At 39.4% G+C, this 15918-nt stretch overlaps 1 protein-coding gene across 2 annotated transcripts in view; it reads left to right on the forward strand.

The window, feature by feature from the left end:
• NEK7 (NIMA related kinase 7) overlaps positions 1-15918 on the forward strand; it is a 157729-nt gene that overhangs the window by 104330 nt on the left and 37481 nt on the right. For both annotated transcript variants that reach the window (XM_047755524.1, XM_047755525.1), the window contains 2 exons: positions 6843-6951; positions 7877-7984. In XM_047755524.1, the coding sequence (XP_047611480.1) occupies positions 6843-6951; positions 7877-7984 (217 nt within the window). The remainder of the gene's footprint in view (positions 1-6842; positions 6952-7876; positions 7985-15918) is intronic.

Consider the following 15918-nt stretch of genomic DNA (forward strand, 5'->3'; position numbering starts at 1 on the left):
GCACCCGAAGCATGTGGCAGTTACCAGACCAGGGATCAAACCTGTGCCACGGCAGCAACAATCGCAGATCCTTAACCTGCTGCACCACCTGGGAATTCCTGAACTTAGGGACTGTAACACATTGAACATTATGTACCATAGTGACCATTGTGTAACTCTCTGAGCATAATGAAAAAGTGGTGTATACATTTTTAACTGCATCGACCTGGGAAAAATTAAAAGATAATTTCAGGGGACTTTGGGCAGCTTACATCTGAAGGTAATATTGACTGGAAGCTGCCTTTTATAAACCACTTACCACCCCGAGCAGTGGTTCTGGTACCTGTAGGCAGTTAAGTGGAAAGAAGAGGTACAGTTTCCTGTCCCAGTTTTTTCATTCCGATTTCTATGGAGAGATTTTTACTGTCTCATTATTGTTCAACTAGTTTCCTCATCCTACAAGAATCTTGAAATATCTTTCTCACTATCTTGTTCTTGTCCGGTTGAACGTAACCAGAAAGAATTCATTAGAGAGGCGAATGTTCCTGTTTATCTCCATGACCTTCTGTCTTCCTGAAGATTGACTTTCTGCTTTGTTGTCTCCCCTCTCTGTCTCTCATGCAGCAGACAAGACACCCTAAGTATTTCCAGGTATTTTGCCATCGGTTTTAGGAACATGGAAGCTTCTCTTAAGAATTATCCACGTAGCAGCAATGCAAGCCTCATTCATTGTAGAAATTCTGATATATTCATATATTTTTCATCGATTTTTAAAAAATCCAGTTTCCTTGATGTTGATGTACCACCATTCAGAAGGCAATTTTTTGGGGGGTGGAGAGCATTGTGAGTTTATGGGAGCTTATTTTTCTCGTTTGCTGAATGATGTTTTCTCCCCTCCCCCAAGATTAAGTGCTCAGAAAAAAAAAAATCTTTATCTATTTCACATTTTCTGTCATAAGAGAAAATATATTGTTCACTTCCATCATTAACCTATACAGTTTTGACGTTGGGGAACAAAGAGATTACATTGATAGTCTATTAAATTGTAACTAGAAACAGCTAAGTTCTCTTAGCTGCTTTTCCAACATTGTAGGAAAGGGAAAAGACTAGTAGAGCTTGGCTGGAAAATATTTCTAGTCCTTTCCTGGCTGCCAGGCCTATCCTACTTACATCTTTCTTTCTTTCTTTCTTTCTTTCTTTCTTTCTTTCTTTCTTTCTTTCTTTCTTTCTTTCTTTCTTTCTTTCTTTCTTTCTTTTTTTAGGGCCACACACATGGCATAAGGAAGTTCCCAGGCTAGGGGTTGAATCAGAGCTACAGCTGCCAGCCTACACTACAGCCACTCCAGATCTGAGCCACGTCCTCAACCTACACCACAGCTCATGCCAACTCTGGATGCTCAACCCACTGAGTGAGGCCAGGGATCGAACCCACATCCTCATGGATCCTAGTCAGATTCGTTAACCACTGAGCCATGACAGGAACTCCCTACTTATATCTTTTAAAGCAACTTAAGATACCTCAAGATTGTTCAAAGTGCCAAGAGTGAAGATCTCACACATTGTAAATTAGTATTACCCAAAGTCGAATTGACACATAACTACTGTGCACATTTATGTAATTCCAGAAATTGTGTCTAGCAAGTACTTGTACAGTTGAGTTTGTTGAGACCTTCTTATACCTTTAGGAGAAAAATATTTCCATAGAAAGGTTGACAGAGAAGAAAAATCACACTTAGAACTGTCAGTGACACTTTCAGAAGCATCCTGTCTCTTCTATCACCCAGTCTCTGTGCATTTGGTTCTTGAAAAAAAAACACTGCAAAATGTAGTCTTATCAAAATGCATGATAATTATAGAGAGGTTTAGGAACATAGCATCCTTTCTGATGGTAAGCGTGTGACCTCATTACAAATTTGTGACAAAGAGCTCTACCTACCTGTCATCTCATGTGAAGACCGTTTATAGTCTTAACTGGACTGATGGGGGTCTCTGAGGTATTATTATTGTTGTTATTATTTTTGCTTTGTTTTTGTTAGCTGGAGATTTAAAAGACAGGACATACTGGTAAAATTAATTATACCGAGGTGTGAAAATGTGCCAACCAGGCATTTATTATTTGTGTTTTATTGGTAACTCTGATTATGAAACCATAGGTTATATATTTTAGAGGGGCAAGGACCACATAGATCATCTCCTGACTCTGTTTAATGTGATGGGGAAGCCAAGGCCCAGCAAGGTTAAGTGCCTTGTTCAAGGTCATACAACCATTACTGTCACGCCTCATCATCAGGTCTGTTCCTGAAAGGTGAATATGGACGGTGTGAGAGGCACATTAAACATTTGACAACACTCCTAAGCAGGAAATATTTCCTGATATTGAACATAAATTACTTCCTTCCTCTTGGTAGTTGTTTGGAAGAGATGGAAAACAGCTGGCGCCTGCGATTCCAGTTCTCATGTAATTTCATTATTTCTCATTATTTAATTATCATTTCTCCTAATCTTCAAGAATGTCTTGCCTGCCAGGATTGTGTTTGTTGTTTCTGTGGTTTTGTTTCGAACTACAGCAGTACACTTCCAAAGAGTGCTTGATGTATAATTTCCAGGACCAGCTGCATAATCGTGGGTCCCCTTGTTAACAAGTGGTTAAGAATTTCTAGGTGGTAGAGTTCCTGTCGTGGTGCAGTGGAAAAGAATCGGATTAGGAACCATAAGGTTGCGGGTTCAATCCCTGGCCTCGCTCAGTGGGTTAAGGATCTGGCGTTGCCATGAGGTGTGGTGTAGGTCACAGATGTGACTCAGATTTGGTGTGGCTGTGGCTGTGGTGTAGGCTGGCGGCTACAGCTCCAATTCGACCCCTAGACTGGGAACCTCCATATGCCTTGGGTGTGGCCATAAAAAAGCAAAAAAATAAAATAAAATATCTGGGTGGCAAAACAGAGCTATATTCCAAGGGCCCTGTGTACAAGTTGCACCCCCATGAAGCTGGCTTTCTGGTTCTCGGTGTTTGGTCTGAAACTTCAGAGATTAACATATCAAAATGTGGGCTTAAATATTTTGGTATACTATGGAGATAAACTTAAAAAAAATTCATACAAGAAGATAATTTTCTGTTATTTCTCTGTATATGAGTTTATGCTGGGTAATATCATTAAAAATTTCCCCACATTTCCGGAGGAGGAATGCTAGAATTGCAAGACTTAGAAATATGCCACATGTGTGTTCTGCTGGGAGTAGTAATGTCTAGATTCAGGAACCAAGTGACTCATTTGAGTCAAAAAACTGGTACTTGGGAGTTCCTGTTATGGCTCAGTGGAAATGAATCCGACTAGTATCCATGAGGTTTAATCCTTGGCCTTGCTTAGTGGGTCGGGGATCCAGCATTGCCATGAGCTATGGTGTTGGTCGCAGACTGCTGTGGCTATGGCGTCAGCCAACAGCTGTAGCTCCATTTGGACCCCTAGCCTGGCAACTCCCATATGCTTCAGGTGCAGCCCCAAAAGGCAAAACAAAAAAACAACAACAAAAACCCTCTGGTACTTGATATTCAGAATCCACTATATAATTTAGTTTGGGGCACTTAATTTGTAGGAGGATGTTTGACAATTACAAGGAGTTCCCTGGTGGCTCAGTGGGTTAAGGATCTGGCATTGTCACTGCTGTGGCACAGGTCAGTGCTGTGGGGCGGATTCATTCCCTGGCTTAGAAACTTATGCATGCCATAGCCATAGCTCCCCTCTCCCTCACCCCACCACCCACAAAAAGGAGACCATTTTCCAGAATCTTTGAATGGAAGCAGCTTGCATCAGCTAGCCTCTTTTACATTAAAACACATCACTTCAGTGGCACTGAGCATGTGTTTTACCAGGAGTGCTGAATTTCACCTGAGTGAGATGCTCGTAATCCTTTTACACGTAACTGAGAATGTAATATTATCTGATTATATCATATACATATAATCTGTACGCTTTTTAGGTACATTAACTAGCCTCTCGTTACATCTGGTTTTTTGATGTGAATAATGATCAGTGTTTTTTTGAATTGTATTGAAATAATTATGTTGAAAAAATTATGTTGAAAGAAAATATGCTTTTAAGATAAACAATATTTGAAGCTTTACATAGAAAAAAGATGAACCTACTTAAAAAAAAAATACTAGATAAAAATACTGCTCATGTGATCAGGTATACCTGAGTGCTAGTTTCTGCCTTTTGATGACTTTTTAGATATTTTATTTTCAGATATAAAAAGTTAGAGTTCTCTTCTATAACGCAAGTATAGTAAAAATGCCATATCCCATTTTTTTTACATAAATCTTTGTTGATACTAACCTTTAAAGATTATGTGTTGCTTTATTAAAAACTTACCACTTGACAAATAAGTGTAAATTTTTTATTTCTGTATGTTGGTATTAGATTTCTTTTTTCCTAATCTAGATCTGAGTATGTGGGGCTGTCTTTTTTTCAGAGAATAATAGAATTTTTGAACAATAATTCTGTTTGAATAGATAATTAACTTTTAAAAGATATGTATGTAGTAGAATAAGTTAAGAAAGGATTATTCTTTTAGAAACTACTTGGGCATTATGGAAGTTTCTCCTTTATAGTGCTAATATAAATTTTACCAGTAGTAAAAAATGCAAATTTTCATTGCCTTTTTTCTGTTCACACTCTTTTTAAGAGGTAGCCAACAGTGCCACCATCAGAACAGACAGGCTGATTTCTCATCATAAGTATTGGTTTTCTCAACAACAACAAAAATTCCTATCTTCAGAAACAGATGAAAAACTATATGTTTAAATAGATACATAAAACATACTGGAAGATACCAATGACACAGTGAAACTGCTTTTGATTTATTTTATGATCAAGTCAAAGCCATAAAATTATTCTTCAAAAAACATGTTACTAATTTGGATACTTAAATTTTGCCAAGTCCTGCTCTCTAGGTAGCATTATATTGATTGATGCCAGAATATTATCTTAAATTTGTTTTGAAAAAAAAAAAAAAATCCCCAAGAAGAATAAGAAAACATGCAAACAATCAGACCGTCTTGGCCTGATCACATCTTCTGTTTGGATAGCGGTTTTTTTCATTGTCCTTTCCTTTGTATGTAATTTTTTTTTTTTAATCATGGGATTTTACAGTAAACTGTCAAGTTAATTATAATTATGATGATTTCAGAATCTATATTAAAGCATAAAATGTTTCTTTCATGGTCTGATACTTACATGATATGGTATATTTATTTTTGAATGAAAAGAAACCTGGTCCCCATCTTCCTGTTGACATCAAACAGTCTTCTGATATGCTAATCCAGCGTCAGGGAGAGCACATAGACAGGCTTCTTTTGGACTCATTCCAAGTCTGAAAGAAAATTATGTGTATAAAGCTGATTTCCCCCATAGAAGGAAAACCGATGCTGACACAGTCTGTAATTACTAAGACTTAATATTGAAACATGAAATGGGAGGTTTTCACGGTTTTGGTAATAACCCACATTTGCTTTTTGATTACTTGGTCATCCAGTTGTTCCTTGATTTTTGCTACTGTTGTAACAGCCATTGAAATTGCTAATAAGTTCATTTCCATAGTGTGTGTTACAGTAAAGATTAGCCTGAAGTTAGTCACTTTTCCTAAAGATTTGTCCTTTGGTGTATTGAGTGCGTATGAAACAGTAGCTGAAATCCTTTGCTGAGTATGAAGTTAGGGATGTCAGCAGATTTCCCTGTATTTTTCCTTTCAGCCTGCCCTCAGCTGGTCACAGGGGTGGAAAGTGACAGAGCTAGTTGTCTTGGAATCATCTGGAGAACTATTTATTTCTCCATACTTATATCAAATCGGTTCAACTTTCAAATATGTCAAGCTACCAGATAAAGTGCATTAAAGCACATATTTACATGTCAATATCTGTTAATAAACATATATCTTAAAAAGTTAAAATTGCAGATTTGTTTAAGGACAGTATTTTTTCACATTGGTCGTTTGTAAATTTTGCTAAGTAGGAAACCAATGACATTTTTGTTTTTGAAAGATAATTTTGTATTGACAATCTTTATAAATTTTATGAAGCTAAGAACTTTGCTCTTGAGCTCATTCAGTGTTCACTTTATGTGTATATTCTTCTAACAAATTCACTGTAGAAAAATGGGCATGAGTATATATCTGTGGTCTTGAGCTGTTTTAGTTCCTGCCCCTTTAGGCATGATGGCCAACTCTCTCCAAACTCAGCTTTTTGCTTCCATCCTTCTGTAATGTTTCTGTAATGTTTTTCTTCCATGTTTGGTTTCATTTGTTCAAAGCAAAGTGCAAGTTTGAATTGAAATATGCAATGGAAATATTCATAAAAACTTTTCACATAAATCCCTTTTATTTATTTAGTTTTTAATAATTTAAGTGATATTTTAAATCATCAAGGGTGGTTAAGTATTTAAAAGGAATTCTGTAGTGAAACCTTCTATCAAGAGAAGAATTGTCTTGGCATGAACATAACTACTTCCATGTCTCTAGACTTTTTTTATTCTGGCTTTTCTTAAAATAAAAGTTGACATCCTCCTTCTTCCCCCTCTAGGATAGGAAATTATTTTCTGTAGATGTTAATTTTTTGAAATAGGTGGACATCACAAAGATGTAGCCTGCTGTATGTAGCCTGTACCAACTTTAGATACAATAGGGAGACATTTAAGCTATTATGTCAGGTAAAAGTCTTGGAATTGTTTTGCTGTGGAAAAGGGTGTGGTTTCTTTTAAATCTGGTAATAGACATGAGTAGGTGGTTTTCTGACTTAGGGTTTTTGCTGGTCAGAGTCTAGTCTGAAGATAATTTTAGTTTTTTTAAAATCTCATCTTTAATTTTTTCAATAGCACTTTAAGAAACAGAAGAGGCTGATTCCTGAGAGAACTGTTTGGAAGTACTTTGTCCAGCTCTGCAGCGCCTTGGAGCACATGCATTCTCGGCGAGTCATGCACCGAGGTGAGCCAAATCCCGAGGAACTTCTAGGGTTGGTTTAAACGATGCAGGTTCCTAGGCAGCTTAAGAATACATGCCTTCTGGTCATCGCATAGTATCATGCCTTCCCAGGTAATTTATTTCCAAATTGTAATTTTACTAGAATGATAAGCCTTTAAGTAAAGCCATATGTGGTTTTAAATAAGAATTAGAATTAATTATTTTTCTGTTGGACTTTTTTTTTTAGTTTTTTTTTTTAACTGATTCTGTTAGTAAAGGGAAAAAATAGATGCAGGAGAGCAGTTGAATATGTATAAGGAAGAGAGGTTTTGTTTTTTTTTTAAATGTACAGTATACATCATAGGTACTTAGATTTTTAATTTTCTGCATCCACTCCTAACACATTCTTGCTTATCAGTCAGATGGTTGGGCAGAATGGGGGAAGGTTACATCACTAAGGAATTGATTCCTTGATTTTGAGATGTGAAAAGTTTCAATACAACTTATTTAAGCAATTAAAATTTCTGAGGTCATCTAAGTAAGTAATTATATGCATAATAGAGTTTTGATTTCTAGTTCAGGTAAGCATATCAATAAATTACTATTTAGTAAGCTGTTTTATTTAAGATTGATTTAAGACTGGCACACATTTATTTTGTGCTTTGAATTTCATAGACGTTTATTTGAAAACAGCAAACAAAATGCATTCTAAGTGAATATGAATAGCCATCCTCCTGTTCCATTGATGATTATCTATCATCAGAGGACTGAGAACTCGGAGATACTCGGATACATGAAAATTACTCAAAATAAGAGGACGGTTTCAAAATTTAGACTGACTTTCATTTTAAAGATGTATTTTAAATTCTACAGTGAGAAGTGGTTTTCAACCCTTTGACTTTGCCTAACCTGACACCATGTTTCACCGGATGCCTTTATTTATTCACAGATATAAAGCCGGCTAATGTGTTCATCACGGCCACTGGGGTGGTCAAACTTGGAGATCTCGGCCTTGGCCGGTTTTTTAGCTCCAAAACCACAGCTGCACATTCGTTAGGTAAGAGATGGTTTCCTTCAATTATCTACCCACTACTTCCCCACCTTTCTTCCCCCACCCCCCGTGGTTAAATGTATAAGGGATCTACCATTTATGTGCCAGCTCTTATAGTCTAAATAACACTTTTTAACATCATCAGATCTGAGCCGATACAGGTTTATCAGGTATAATGTGTCCATTCAGGACAGTCGGATACTTTGTTAATTTGACCTCAGGCAGGCACTTGGTGAAAGACAGCGCTAATGAACCAATCTGGTTGTATTTCCAAGGATCTTTTCTTTTACATGGAGTAATATTGAGATAACATGAAGAACAAACCATATCTTGAAAGAGGACCTCACCTGACCATTAACAATTATTATGGTAGTTTGTAAATGTTTAATTTATTAAAGTAACATACACGGTTGTGATTACTGCAGAGGGGCAACATACATGATCTGTGGCTAATGGGGAAAATACTTCTCAATTATAAAGTAGAAAGATATCTGTAAGTTATTCATTCTAGAGCTGGCAACATACCAGTTTCCTTCACACCCAAAAGAGAGCTGAATGTAGTTATTAGTACGACATTATATTAATGGAAAGGAGGTTGTCCAGCTTAGAAACAGTAGAAATAAGTTGGCTTTAGTGGTGCCGCATCTTTTTCATAATTTCATTGAAAACAAGTGATTTTTTTTGGATAAAATTGTTTTTAAATGCAAAATAGTAAATTTCAAATGGCCCGATGAGGAATAAATGAGTTGCACTAAATAGCAAGTAGTGAGACCGGCATCTGAGTTAGTTGACCAGACATTTTTAAAGATTGTCTGGGTTTGTTCTAAGGTTCTGTGTGGCCTTGAACGTGTCATTTAACTCCTCTGTATCTACAACAGGATGTGATGCCTAAGTAGGCACCTCATCAATATTTACTGAATGGCAGAATATTGGATCTCAGATGAAGGAGTTGTGGAGAAATAACACTTTACCCTTCACGCAGAGTTTCACTTTTGTCAAGTACTTTGAGGAAGTAAAATTTCAACTGATGCCAAGTAATACTGTTTTTATTTTTTCTTTCACTCTACATTTATTCTTGCAGAGCATTACAGTTTTTCTTCCCAGATAAGAAAATTTGATGTGACATTCCATATGAAATGCTTAAATTGGCCAAGCACTGTAATAAAGTTTTATCTGGACTTTCCAACCCTCACAGTGCAAGTAGGAGAGTATTTCTGTGAAGAAAACATCAGAGTGCTCCAAGCCAGTGCCATTTATCATTAGCAACGATAACATGTTGTCACTCTGTTATTCACCTGAACAGCATGTCCTGATAGCACCCTGTCATCAATCTACTTAAAATGCCAGGGCACAGTTACACACACCCACCCACACACACACACACCCACCCACCCTGCATGTACCCATGGTCCTGCCCATGCGTGTGTATTGTTTAAGTGCTGCTTTGCAAGCTGTCTCCCTGAGCATGCGTTAGTTAGTTGCCTGACCTTAATGATCCAGCATATTACGTGAAACCCAGATCTCACCAGTTTTGAAAATGGATTTCTTTAGCTTGCCTGCCACCACCTCTTACAATATCTCTGAATGGGGTTTAAAAATATATACGCATCTCTAGATTTAGGTGATATGTTAGTTCAAATTATGTGATATAGAGAATAAAATTTTAGGAGATCTTATAATTCATTAAGAATTTCTGATGTCAGTTTTTATCTAAATCAGTTCATTTAGGGTCTCTTAGTTTTTTATATGTGTACACACACACACATACACACACACACAATAAATGAGGATGCCCAAAATTACCAAACATTCTGAAACACATGTGAAGGAAGTAGCAATGAGACTGTTTCTCTGACAAATGAATCAATAGAAAAATAATTTCCTTCACTCATGTTTTGTTTTCCATATTCTTAAAACAAGAAAGCTTTTTATTCCTGCCTGTCTTCTCTGCAAAGATTTTGATGATTTGAAACTGTAAGTTCACGAAGCAAAGTATGGTGAACGTCAAGAATTAAAGTTTGAACTCTAGCCCTCTTTGGACCCAATAAAAATCCTATGTAGAAGGATCAGGAAAAATTCTTTGCTAGCAAATAGTATGTATAAAATAACAAGGATAGAAATCTTAAGACAGGCTTCTCTTTGTTGACCAGTTGACCCTAATTTTTACTTTTAAAGAGGTACTGCTGTCCTGTGTTACTAAGGCGAGACAGAACGATGCTTGGCGAGAGTGGGGATGTTCCATGGGACCTTGGTCAAGCCATTTATTAACTTCTCTGAGAAGGAGCACATATCCCTTTGTTGTCTTTCATTTGTCTGTCAACCTTATACATGGTCAGATATTAGAAAATGTGTTGTATGTATACATAAATATGTCTGTATCTTTAAAATTTATGATGAGAACACACCTCTCTCTTGAATCAAGGTTTTTGCTAGACTAGTTAAGAGGCTTTCAAATTTCTTGACATCGACCCCCCCAGCAACACGGTGACCCCACGGGAGCACAGCCATGTATGTCTGAAGCAGAAGTTTCATGTAACAGTGTTTTCTGTTACAACTGCAGTTCATTCTGATGTCGTCTGTTCTGTTTTATTTTATGTTACTATAAATAATGTTATTTGCAACCCACTGAATTGATTTCACAACTCGTTAATGGGTTATAACCCGCAATTTGGAAAACATTAGTCTGTGTTTGCAGTACCTTCGTGCTGTTCCATTTACTTGAAGACAGACTCCCCATTTCTCTAGCTACTGTCAGCCTTCTCCCGACTGGCTGGCCGGCCAGTTCAGTTGGTCAGACATAAACCAGTCATTTGCAGAGTTTCCTGTGCTGCTGGAGGCGGGCAGCAATGTGCACCAGAGACTATAGTTTCAGCTCCCCGAGGTCCTTACAGTTGTGTGTGAGCCCAGGGTGCAAAGACCAAGGCATGGGGGCACACGGCTGTGCGCCTGGAAAGCAGAGAGCCCCAGCGAAAGCAGGGAGCCCCAGCTGCTGCGTCTGGGTTCACTGTCCCACATGGCACTGTGTTTCTTCACTGAATGCACCTTGTGCGGTTTTCCCCGCTCTGTCTCTGTTTTTTGGCTTGTTGCTACTTGCTTCCATCTGGAGTTACGTTGTTGTGCTTTGCACATTGTGGAGGAGCTGATAGGAGCTGCCCCTGGTCCTGGACTTAACTGCTTTTGCTGCCCATGTCTCAGAAACAAACAGAAAGTGGGCACATAGGATATTGAAGTCTTTCTTCAGTAACCATTCTGTCTACCCCCAACTTGGGCAGGTATTTCTAAAGGAGTAGCTTTTCTGGACTGAAAACTAAAACGCCGAGACCTGTGAAATAGGAACGTGGCAATCAGGGTGTAATTTTTTTTCATTTCACCTTGGATTATTTTGAAATAATCCAAATATATGATTTTTAATGTCAAACTATCCTGGTTTCCTGTAATAATGACCCGGAGGAAACATCTGCTGCTATTAAATGTCAGCAGCATCAGCAGCAGCGAATATGTGTGTAGCATTTTATTATTTGCAAGCAGTTTTAAAGCAAGTTTTCTCCGCTTTCTTGTTGTTCCGCAATGTCGTGCAGTGGGTCGAGTGGGGCTTGTTGAGCTCATTCTATTTAATACTGAACCTGACGCCCACTCCCACACCATCCCTAGAATTCCTGATCTTTATCCTAGTCTCATTTTTTCTTTTTTCCCAGCATATTCATCTTTGAATATGCTAGTAAATTCTTATCAGGCTTAGTGCTTTCTGTCTCTCTCCCCCAGCTGTGTATAAGCTTCACGAGGACTGAGATCTCCGTGGTTTAGGTTCCCTGATGTGTCTCACATGCCTAGGAGAGGGCATTGCACAAAATAGATGCTCAGCACATACTGATGAAACAAATGGGCTTGGAGAGAGGCCACACATCAAAGGACAGAGTTAACAAAATGCACCAGTTAGGATAGGTTACGTTATGCTGCAGGAAGAAACAGGAGCAGCAGCTCAGTCACTTGGCACCGAAGCAGACTATCCCTCTGGTCCCCCGGAGCCACTGTGGGCCCATGGGGGGGTCCGAGGCAGCTGCCTTCCCTCCACGTGGTCACTTGGTACTTGGCGCAGCTTCCGTCCTGTGTGATCCGCATATCTGCATGTGCTGTCCTGACCTCCTGAGGGCAGGATCATGAAGCATCCCTCACTGGCTCTTGGTTTAGCGTCTCTGCTCCAGCCCAGCACAAATTACCCCACTTACTTTATTGGCTGAAACAGATCTCGTGGCCGTGCCTCCCTTAAGGGAGTGGATAGACTAATTCTCCCACGTGTCCACAAAGAGGAGAACCAGAAATAGGAAGCCTGAGTGAGCGTTGTGAAGAAAACTGCCAATTACCTTTTTGTGTGGTGTGTGTGATAGTTGGTACTCTTTCTCTCTTAATTCCGTGATGTATTTGGAGCTGTTGCACCCAAAGGGTCATTAGCTCCCTTGATGGCGCTGTGGTGCCATGAAGGCAGCGGCAGCCGTGGTAGCCTCGGGAATGTCCAGCTTTCTAAACTGGGAAATCCTGAGCGGAGAGATTATTCTTAAAGCCAGAATGATTCATGGGGTGTGCTGACATATTGATCCCTGGCGATTTTTCTCTTGATCCATAACTGGTAGCTTTCCCTCCTGGACATACTTGAGATAGGGGCCTTATTTTTGGCCAATTTAAAACATTTATACAAAAAATTATTCCTCGCCAAACTGCAAACAGCAACTGTGGACTCAGTGCCATGTAGCACAGGAACCGCTTTCTTTTCTGCGTCTCTAATTCAAGTCTTTAAAGTGGTTATTTATGATGACCTGGTTTAGAGTTCCTATCAGCGCATAAATGACCAGAGCTCATTTAAATGACAAAAGCCCATCATTTTTATTCTTTTATTCTTCTTATAGTAAATGTATTGGCTTCTCCCTCAACTCTGCCCCCCAAAAGAACCCTTCAAAGAAGTATGTCATCCCTCCCCCCGACTATCCAGTGAGCTCTTAGAGGGTGAGAGGTGTTAAACCACACGCTTTCGCCTGTTACCCCCACGCCTGGCCTCGTCCTTGGCGGCTCAGCATGTGGAGTTGGACAGTCCACTCCCCCACGTGGTATGCAAATCACTAGCGCTTTTGTATCGCTTTCCTATTGCCTTAACAAATTCCCACAAATTTAATAGCTTGAAAACAACCTAAATGTATTATTTATGCAGTTTTGTAGGTTGGAATTCCACCCTGGCTCTCCAGGCTAAAATCAAAGCATCTGCAGAGTTGCACTTTTTTTCTGGAACCTGGAGGGGAGACATGCAGGTTGTTGGCAGAGTCCAAGTCTGTGGTTGTAGGACCGAGGCCCCCGTTTCCCTCCTGTGTCAACCTCGGGAGCTTCTCCCCTTCTAGAAGCTGCCCTCATCCGCTTGGCTTCTGCCTCCTTCATCTTCATGGCCAGCAGTGGCAGGAGGGGACCCTTTCATACTTCCAGTCTCTCCTGCCCCTACCGTCACATCTGTCACAGACCACCCAGGGTCATCTCCCTACTTTAAGGTCTGTAGACTACATCTGCAGAGTCCCTTCTTGCAGGTGGCAGCGCACACATGGTGTAGCACCAGGGGGCAGAGAGTGAAAGGACCAAACTTCCGCCTGCCTCAGCATTGCCGTCCACCCGACGACGGCTGGGGCGGCTTTGGTGTCCTCCTCCAAAGCCTGGTAAGGTGACATGGTTTAAAAATCAGAGGTTTTATTGGAAGTTTGCATTATTGAAATTAAGCACTTTTCTTTTTTAGGTTGATGTTTTGATATTAAAATATCACGTTTTTATGATCGACCTTTGTAGGTGATAGGCATTTATTTTTCAAGGGAGAAAATACCATGCTTGTCATAATATAAATTTTGCAAGCAAGTCCTTTTCTATCATTACTGTTAGTTTATTAACAGTTCTACTTAAAAAAATTTATTTACAAGACTCATTTAATCCTCAAGGGTGTCTCTCCTTAGTACCAGTCCTACTTCTGAGCAGCTTGCTCCATCATGGACTGGAATATGGGAGGAGATAAAAGGTAATTTTAACGGAACATAATTAGAAGAATTGAACTGCCGTAAAATGTAACCGCACTGTATACTCCAAAGGTTTATATGTAAGTGATTAGGGGCAGTTATATGTTTGCTCTCCAAGCAAGTCTTTTTGTACCAAAGTTGCATTTCTTGTATACAATGAAGTGCTTCCTGTCTGACTGCTTGTTCTAGTAAAAAGAAGGGGAAAAAAAAGTTCACTTAATTGTGTTCTGGTATGGTATTTTACTTGCTCTCATAACATCTCCCAAAAGAGCCAAGTTGGAGAATTTTTTTTTTTTTGCATGTACATGAATTTAGTTCTTATATATGCTTGTTGTACATTCTGAGAATGAATAGATTTTTACAAAGCGCTGGAGTGCACTGATACTGATCCTTGTGCTGGACACATATCTGAAACCCCTCAGGGGGAGTCGTGTTGTTGTTGTTTTCGTTATAAGATTGTTTGAACGCCTTTTTCCCTTATAACGAGACAACGGGTCTCTGATTTTGAGATGCTGCCAGCAGAGTAAATGCACGGCCATCGTTCAGCCAGCATCAGAGTTTTCACACTGGGGTCTCTTGAGTATACCATTCATGTTCCCCACACTATTTCCAAGTGTGACACAGCCTCTGATTGCAACTTGGGAAATTAGTGTTCCTGAACCAGACGTTAAAGCAGTTTCATTTTTGGTGCCAGTGCCACCTGTGGTCACACACTTGTTTTTCCCACACCTCCCCTAGCACCTGGGTTTTTCTCCGGCTTGCACCCCTTCTAGCTCATCATTGTGTGGAGCCGTAAAGGCAGCATATGTTTGGTTGGTATTAAAGGCTCCTTTGACTGATCTATTTTTAACGTTCCTTTCTTGACTTAAATAATCGTGCTGGGAAGAAGCTATTCTCTAAATGTAAACTGTGCATGTTTAACCTCTCATCTACTCTTAACGAGTGTTTATTTGAAACAGACTTGCTGCAGAATAGGATAATTTTTGCGTATCGTCCATTGACCCTTGACCCTTACGGCTGGCCTTTCATATGTACATGCTGAGATGTTTAGAAGCATTCTCTGCTTCTTAAATTGGCAAGATGCAGTTTTTTTTTTTTTTTTTTTCCAGTTATATTTCACAGTGGTCGCTTTGAACGAAACAGCTGTTTAAATGCAAGGGACAGAACCACTTGGCTTGACTTCTAGGTCCACACCGTACTAGTTTTGTGATCCTTGGCAAATTACCTGACTTCCTCGTGCCTCCTCTCCGCAAAAAGATAATAGTAGTAACACCTCATGAAACTACCTCGTTATAGTCCCCGTCTTACCTGCCGGTGAGCCCCAGCAGGACAGGGAGGTACACTGTTGATTTCTGTCTCCCCAGCACCTACAACAGTGTAGGAGGCTTGATGAACACTGTTAAAAGCTCACCAAGAGAATGCACGAGCAGGGTAACAATAATAACAACAACAAAAAAAATGTTCTGGGTTTTTAAATGTTACCAGTTACACTTGAAAGGTGAAAAATTTATTTAATGACTATCTTTCATAGAAGAAATACTGATCTACCCCTCAGCCACTCTGTACTGACCTCAGATTATATGCTTTACAATTAAGTAAATCTGGCCTCTCTCTATGAGGTCTGCCAGCATCACTGCTGGGCTGACTTAAGAGTGTGAAGATTAAGAATGAAAATTAATTCCTGTTTCCTGAAGTTGTGTGTGTGTGTGTGTGTGTATTTTAGATCAAATTAAGGTTTACGATGACTTGTGTTCTCCTTTCTGTCTTCCCAGCAAGGGAGCGTTCAAGGCTTTCTTTCTGCAGTTTGTTCTGAGAGAAAGAAGCAACATTCTAAACAGAATTTGCTCATTTGTACCCTCTGACTTAAAACATTTCATTCAGCTGTCCTAGGCAATAGTTGAA

The sequence above is a fragment of the Phacochoerus africanus genome, chromosome 12 (assembly GCF_016906955.1).
Source record: "Phacochoerus africanus isolate WHEZ1 chromosome 12, ROS_Pafr_v1, whole genome shotgun sequence".
NCBI classification, from domain to species: Eukaryota; Metazoa; Chordata; class Mammalia; order Artiodactyla; family Suidae; genus Phacochoerus; species Phacochoerus africanus.